Source organism: Cebidichthys violaceus, unplaced genomic scaffold (genome assembly GCF_023349555.1).
Source record: "Cebidichthys violaceus isolate CVI_PGR_0920_01 unplaced genomic scaffold, fCebVio1.0.p SCAF_13, whole genome shotgun sequence".
Classification (NCBI taxonomy): domain Eukaryota; kingdom Metazoa; phylum Chordata; class Actinopteri; order Perciformes; family Stichaeidae; genus Cebidichthys; species Cebidichthys violaceus.
This window is the reverse complement of record NW_027176296.1, coordinates 7,158,934-7,166,932: the sequence shown is the minus strand read 5'-3', so window position 1 is coordinate 7,166,932 and position 7,999 is coordinate 7,158,934. Positions and strand designations below refer to the sequence as shown.

General features: G+C 39.0%; 1 protein-coding gene across 1 annotated transcript; it reads right to left on the bottom strand.

The window, feature by feature from the left end:
• Positions 1–1,804: 1,804 nt before the first annotated feature.
• acer1 (alkaline ceramidase 1) lies at positions 1,805–7,835 on the bottom strand. The gene is made up of 7 exons (XM_068707146.1): positions 7,817–7,835; positions 6,669–6,781; positions 6,363–6,477; positions 5,735–5,873; positions 4,747–4,884; positions 4,519–4,656; positions 1,805–4,298 (listed from the first exon to the last, which is right to left on the bottom strand). The coding sequence occupies exons 1-7, from the start codon at positions 7,821–7,823 to the stop codon at positions 4,121–4,123; spliced, it is 828 nt and encodes a 275-aa protein (XP_068563247.1). The 5' UTR covers positions 7,824–7,835; the 3' UTR covers positions 1,805–4,120.
• Between the last annotated feature and the right edge of the window lie 164 nt (positions 7,836–7,999).

The window sequence follows — 7,999 nt, the reverse complement described above, 5'->3', positions numbered from 1 at the left end:
AATCTTAAGCAATTTAAAATAAGTGTTAGTTACCATGCACGTTCTGCATCATTGAGAGTGAGGTTTTCTAAACTTGGGTATATCTGAATTCATTTATTATAACCTCTAACACCAGAGGTTGATCTTACTGTTTAAAGTGTAAAACGTTTCATCTGAAAGGAAGGCAGCACTCTTCTGATTGAAGACATCTCTCTTACTATACAGAGTCAGGGAGTGAGGGCCAGTTGTAGTCAAGTCTCTGTGGCGCTCAGACTTTGATGTGAGATTATCGGGCCTCAGCTATGGGACAGAAGGTCACCACTCTCTCACTGGCTTGGTGCCTCCCCTTCTTCCCCTGCCGCTCAAATTTATCCAGTCTGCCTCTCAGTCAAATCTGAGTAAAAGAAGTCCCACCTGGCTTTCAAACACTAGGGTGTCCCACTGATATTGAGACATCAACCTTTAAATCCTCCGTTTCAATATGTAGGGAGAGGGGGGAATACAAAATGAAGCCATGCCCCACAGGTTTCACACACATCAACAAGTCCAATTTATAAAAAGAAGACTTTATATCCATGCTAATCATCATCAACTAAAAATATACATGCGTCCTAACTTTTCTTAATAAAACCCAAAGAAACATTTTGATAAAAAATAAACGCATATCTGTATTTATGAATGAATAAATCTAGAGCAGTGGTTCCCAACCTTTGAAGGATTTTCAGAGACCTGAAGAGAAAGAGTCCAGTATTTCATGAAAAAAAAAGCTAAAATGAGAGAAAAGTCAGACTAAGACCAGCAGTCAGTCATGCTAGCAGCTCTGTCAAGCTGTAATGCATTCATGCTCTCAATGACAATATTAACATGGTGATGTTAAGCAGGTATAACTATTTTTTAGCAGTTTAGCATGTTAGCATAATAACATTTGCTACTAAGAATGAGTTTAGGCTGGTGTAAGTGTCATTAGTTTGTCAGGTATAACAAAAGGATCAGACACATTTTAATTTTGACCTGATGGCGGTGCCACAGGCTCCCCCCAAAGTGATTAAAATACATCCTGAGGAGGACATGACCGTTTCTATCACCTTCTTGTGGCAAAAAGTCAGGGGATCACCAAAGTCATTTGGATTTATTGTCTGGGGGCAATGAATGTAGAACGTGTTGTGCCAGTTCATCTAGAAGATGTTGATATATTTCACAGGACAAGTGAAAACGTTGACAAGCAAGGGGCAATCATCCTCTGGCAACCATTAATGTCTGTACAGAATTTCATGGCAATTCATCTGATAGTTTTTCAGATATTTCAGTCTGGACCAAAGTGGTGGACCCTCAGGTTGGGAACCATTGATCTAGACACACAGACCAACAGTTTTCTTATTACTTCAATATATCCAGAGAGACACTGAAAAGTTATTGATGATTGATTCTGAGATCTTGCCATTTAAAATACTTTGTTTTATTTATTACCTTTCTCTTATTATATCAACAGGCTGTCACTACTCAAATATTCAAAGACTACATTATATTTGTAAAAGCCCTGGTTGCTTTTGAATATCTCATTAACCACAGGAGGTCACTATTGAGCATTGAAGTCCAGTGAATGCCTGTGTGCATTTTCTATTGTTGTGTCTATTGTTTCATTCAGGAAGGATCATGTGAATGGAAGCACAATGTACCTGAATATTCTCAAAACATCACCAAAATCAAGAGCTGTTTAAAAAGGGCTTTTAACAGGTCAGAGAATAATCATTCATGCAAAAGAAATATATGTACATAGTTGTGGTCAGTCAAAAGTACTGTAGAGGAATATGTCAGAGATCCTGAATGGGCCTACGCTAGTTTTCTTGAGAAATATATCAGGCAATTTGATATTGACAGATTTGAGTACTGAAATGTTAGAAAATTATGTCAGAAACGACAGCGCTTTTTACTCACTTTTAATTAGCTAGTATTTGTAGAAAATTGAGTGTATGACTGTGAAACCACCACATGTTGAGATATCTCTATGTAAACAACATTTCACCGTAGTGCTTCACTCAAAGGAAAAGCAATAGTTTCATCATAAGAAAACATACAGTACATAAATATATTCTGCCATGTACAGAATTAAATGTGCATTCATATCTTGAAAATTAATAACAGCAGTTGATTTATATGAAGAAAAAACATCCTTAACAGTCAAAGACAAACTCTTCAAAACTACACACAAATTCTCACATTTTCTCAGTCACCCAGGATGCCTATAGACATTTTATGAAACCATTCATGTTGCAAACTGTTATTGTTTGACCAGGGGCTCCATTGGTCCCTGACACTTGAGTGCAAGGAACCTTTTGCTTTTGTAGAGATTATTATTCTACTGCACAATTGCATTTTTTTAGGGGCTTGAGATGCTCAAAAACTCACAAAAATGGGCACATGCTTCAGAACTGGTGAATATTGCAAAGTTCTGCAGTCATTGGGCCCTTAATGAGTGAAAGGCGTTAGTTGGGAAACAGTTTCCCCGATATTCACGAAATGTGGTACCCACATTGCTGTCATCGTATGTCACATTAGCTCTTGTCAACTGGAAGTCGTCCATTTGTAATTTTATACGTTTTTCATGTATTTTATGCAAACTTTTTTGAAGTGTATCGGTTTGTCGTTTCAAATTTGGTTGGTATAACCCTCCGGCTAATGTGACACTAAATTGTGAAGCAGTAGTCGATATCTTGAATCATGATGTCATAAGTCATGGGACAAAACGCTATTTATGGCAATTTACAAGTATTATTTTTCTTCCCCCTGGATGATTTAACAGATCCACCCCAAATTTGGTCAGCAGAATCTCAAGACCTTCACGATGCTGAAGTGTGAAGCTTTTGTATTTTTGTGGAGCAGCGTTGCAATGGCCATCCGGGCAATTTGCATGTTTCGCCACGACACAGGAAGCTGTTGTGACTTGACTTTATATATTTCACATGCTGGAGTCCAGACCTTAAGTCATCTAAATGCCCATATTGAATCACAGTCATAGCGTCACATACAATGAGTGGTCTACACATACACGGCAACATGACGTATGATCAGTGCGTGTTCTCTAGTGCCACAAAGTGGACACAGGTGGTAGTAAAAAATTAGCGCCACGTCATTTCCAGCCCCACGCAATCCACTCAGGAAATAACGTACAAGTCGTGCGCAGTGCGCACAGTGTCCGATGGGCGTGGAAGTGCACAGACGCGTATAGACCGGTGTCCCGCCAGTACCACCGACGTGCGGGGAGGTGCGAGGCCTGTTCATTGCTGCTTGCAGGTTTAATTTAATAAAAAATGTTCGAATCAAAAGGCTCGCCTCTTTCAAAGAAAAACTAAGATATTTTAATTTAAATAATGTTACCTAATGTTTTGCATTTGCTTCTGTATTAAAAGCATAAACCTACAGTATATGATAATGTTTCAAAGTCATCAATGGTAACATGCGTAAATAATGGGTATATTTAAAAATACTATATTTTCAACTTTGATATATGATAAATAAGTATTTTGTGTTTCTCAACTAAAGATATAAGTTTGTAGCTCTGTGTCTACAATCATTATTGATCTAAAACATGGATGGATCTTAAGACAATGGGGCTAGTTCTTGCATGTTTTTGAATAATAATTTATATATTCAATCTTATGCTGTACTGTATATTTACATTTTTCTGTAGTTTAAAATGGAGAGTGCCTTGGTAGAAAGAATTGCATTGTGTAGATTCCTGTGGAACATGACCGTCTAAGGGCCTCCTGACCCCCCAGGAGCCTCTACAGGCCTGTGCTCAGTAGGCCCATTTGGTAATACATCCATGGTGTAAACAATCGTTTTACAGGATCAAAAAAAACAATCTTAATTTAGATTTAGCAAGTTTTTGTTTGTGTTAAGTTTGTATAGTAAAAGAAAGAAAAAAAAATCAATTTGGGAGTGATCAGGTCAGATTCCCGTGATTTCAGTTTGTTCTGGGTGAGGCAACTCTTTTAAATCACAGACTGAGTCTTTAAGGTTAGAAGGTGGTGTTGAATAAAGGTCACTAGTGTGAATCATTTTGATGGTTTCCCATTCATGTACACCTGTAATAATGAAATGTTCTAATACAAATGTTCCGCCAACGTTCCAAATGACTTTGTTAGCACCGTTTTTGTGTTTTGGTTGTGCCCTTCAGGACAATGTGAGGTAATCCAACAGCCCATTTATCACAGGGCCAGTACTGCAGTCCAGGCAGCGAGTACGGTATCTCATAGTTGGCATCCAGGTAAGCAATCAGGGTGCTGGCATAGGCCACAGCTATCACAATCAGAATATGCCTGGAGGACACAGATAATAAAGATCAATACACAAGCAAGTACTTGAAAAACACCACCCTGTCTCCTCAAATCTACTTGTAGATACTACTAATTCCCTCCAGTGAATGATTAGCTCAGTTCTTGGACCACACAGAAGTTAGGGTAGTGTTCGAGGTGAATGATGGGATAGGAAACAGGGTTGGAAAGGAAAGGAAAGGGACACAAGTAAGCCAGGGCTTACCAGATACCGTGCAGGTAGCAGAAGTTTAGCCTCTTCCAGAAGCTGCAGCCAAAACGGTCACTAACCCAGCAGGAGATGGCGAGCACCCACAGAGCCACCGACAGCTTGGCCAGTCGCAGAACCTTCTGGTCAGTGCAGCTGAGAAAGAGAGAAAACTGGTTATCATAACGAATCACAAAAGTGCACCAATTACAGTGACAGATGACCGAAACCTCAGAGTTTTCATACCATCTCATCTCGACAACCACAATGTAAGTCATATGGAGGCCAAAGCAGTTTAAAATATAGGCATTGGCTGTAGGTTTGACAAATGATGACACTGTGGAGATGACAGTGACCACCAGGACGAAGCTTGAAAATGTGGACCTGTGGATGACAGAGAGAGAAAATATAAGCTGTGAGGCAAGGGCTCGAAGGTTTGAAATTATTTCATGTCAGAACTTGATAGTTATCATTCATTTGAAGTTGTGTTTCTGGCCACCTGACGACTTTAGGTCCAATGTCTGCTTTGTTTTTAACTCTGTATTTGGTCACCACCAACTCCCGAAAGAAATATATGGCTCATCAGCTGATAAATTGCTAACAATGTCTGACTGCTGTTTGGCGCTGAACAGGTACAGTGGGATTTTAGAGCTTTTTCACTGAAAACGGTCAAAAACAGCACCATGAGAGCACTGAGAGTGAACCAAAACAGTAAAGATGCATAGAAAGTTGCAAAAGGGACCCCCTGACCTCTCCGGCCCCTTTGTCTGTGCTAGGTAGGCCCTTTCAGTAATCCATCATTCAGGAGGACCAACTCATGACTTTAAAAAACTTCAAATCAACGTGAGGTTCTATTGTGTGGGCTGTGGGATTCCTTTCAGGTGCTCATCAAAATTTAATTTATCTTTCCCATCTTGTGGTGTGAAATATTTACACAGGTTGGGTGGAGCTTCATTCTTTCACAATAATGAGAGTCCGTTTCTGTCACATTCAGGTGAAGCAAGCAGCACACCATTGTGTCTTTGTGACAACAACCGGCTGCAGCTGTCTAACAGGCTCCACGACCAACACAGGTTGGGTTTCAGAGTGGAGTGCCTCAGAAACAGTCATTGTTTGTTTGTTTTTGTCTTATTAAAGGATTATTGAGCTGCGTGTGTCCTTTGTAACACATGGAGATGAATAAAGACAGAAACAAACACTTTGGACTCATTTGTTCTCTGGTTGATTGCTTTACCTGTCTTTTATAAAAGAAGGGTACAGTCTGCGGGGGAACCAGACAGCATATCCCGCCGCCAACACCCACAGGATGGACAGCTCGTCCAACATCTGGCCAACGAAACTAAGTGTCATGTGGAAGTACGCTGAGAAGAGCCCTGCAAAAAGAGAGAACTGTCATTTTTTTTAATGTAAAACAATTTATGTTTTCATTATATTATAGAAGACAAAACAAAGGCATAGTAGAGAGAAAAGCAGAAGGATTGAGGGGAAGCGATATAAGGAATGTAAAGTCAAACGTATCTAGAAGAAGCCTCTGGTACTGTGAAACAGTGGTTTATAACCTGGGGGCAGGACCACACAAGTGGTTGCAAGATAAATTTGGTCAAGAGAGGAAAAACATTATTGTGGCTACCATATCTATCGTCTGACAAACTTTCCTCTCCCCCCCCCCTCATAATTAATTTTCATTTATTCACATAAAACAAGGGTAATTCCTCTTTGTTCAAAGGATATCATTATTATATATATATATATAATTTATTTACTCAGTGATTCATGATTCACAAACAGTCTTTTCTTGAGATTTAAATAATAATGTGAAAGAAAACGACACAAAATGTAAAAATGAAGAAAAAGAGACTGACCTACAAATATCATCATGGTCCAGACCATGTGAATCGCCAAGTTTCTCTCTTTGGCGTAAGGGTGCATAAGGTAAAGCATGATGGGAGATATGACGAAGAAAAAAAAGCTGCTAATCTGCAGAGAAAACATCAATCAATCAATCAATCAACAAAACAATCAATCAAACAACCAGTCCCTCGCTTTATCTGTGAGATCATGGATATTATATATTTATTTATCATCCAAAAGGGGGATAAGAACTATATGATTATAGATAGTATTCTGTTAAGATAAATACTACTTCAGTACTGAGATACATTACTTACGGTGTTGAAGTACTCCACTACATGTTCAGAGTGTTTGTAGTTGTCTTCACACCAGTCGATTTCTGAACTCTCATAGGAGAAAACTCCTGCCATCTTTTCACTGGAGTAGAAACCTGTCAGTCAGAGGGGGGTGGGGGGGAGATCAATAACCACTGGTTTCTGAAAGCACACTTGCAGTATTACAAACTTTTGTGTCAGTTGTGTCCACTGCAGATAAACTGGCCGTCTATCCAGGAGGCCTGTCTGGGTGTTTGTATAGATGGTTTATGGAAATCAGTTTGCAGGGTTGTATTTCTACAGTACTGGTATTCAAATGTGGCTTTGCACCCTTTCTCAGAGCCTTTATGATAGCCATTTAAATAGCTGTTTAAATGTGATGTGAGAAAGGGATAGATAGACTGCAACACTCTGATAATGTGTTTTAATCTAGCGTATTATTCAAAGTAAAGTAACTGATCCTTTACTTAAAGGCATATTCTAGTGATTCACATGATTACCCACATTAAATACTTAAATACTTTATGAAACACTACAGGGTTTAACTGTGTGATCATTGTGATGTGATAAAAAATGTAGTTAATTAAACCTAACTAAAAATGCTTAATATTCATAGGGACAATGTATATAGAAATCAGCTCCTCTCATGTATGTAAATAGGGGGGACTAAAACACCTCTCAATACAATGCAGTCCAGTTCAACAAAACTAAATTATAGGGTAATTAAAAATCTAATTTACTCATCTCCGACACATTATAAACATGGTAAAAGTAAATGGTATGGCAAAACTGTTGATATGAATTACTGTATTGACTATACAGGTGTACCTAATACAGTGGCTACAGCATGTAAACAGTAGAGAATACAGTGCATATGACTTGATTCAATATTGGGATACGTAATAGTAAATCGCAGACACATTATTATGGGATTATGATGTTGATATATGTCACAAGGACACAATAAACTCACTGATCCCAACATTTGCACTCAGTCACTACAGGAACATCAACTGGAATATTCTATGATTTAAGGTGTGACAGTTTCACACCCTTTTTGATAAAAGATTCATGCAAGTCTAATTAATTCTTAGTAAAAAAAACCAACCTGTTACTTTATGGTCTTATTATCAGAAACGGATGGCTCTTACCTCCCATGCTGCTGTTGCCCCAGCCTTCAGTCCGTCAGTGCTGCTCTGCTCCAGGAGGTATAACAGGTGCATTGAAACGCTGCCGATCCTGTTGCACGAGACTGTGACGTCAAAACCCAACATGCTGAACGGTTTTACTGCTCTGGGCCAACAAGTTAGACAGGGCACATGTCTGGAATGTAC

Coding starts and splice junctions, on each gene's coding strand:
- acer1 (XM_068707146.1), bottom strand. Junction 5,874..6,362: donor GACCATGATGATATTTGTAG/GTCAGTCTCTTT, acceptor CTCTTTTTGCAG/GGCTCTTCTCAGCGTACTTC. Junction 4,299..4,518: donor TGCTACCTGCACGGTATCTG/GTAAGCCCTGGC, acceptor TGTGTCCTCCAG/GCATATTCTGATTGTGATAG.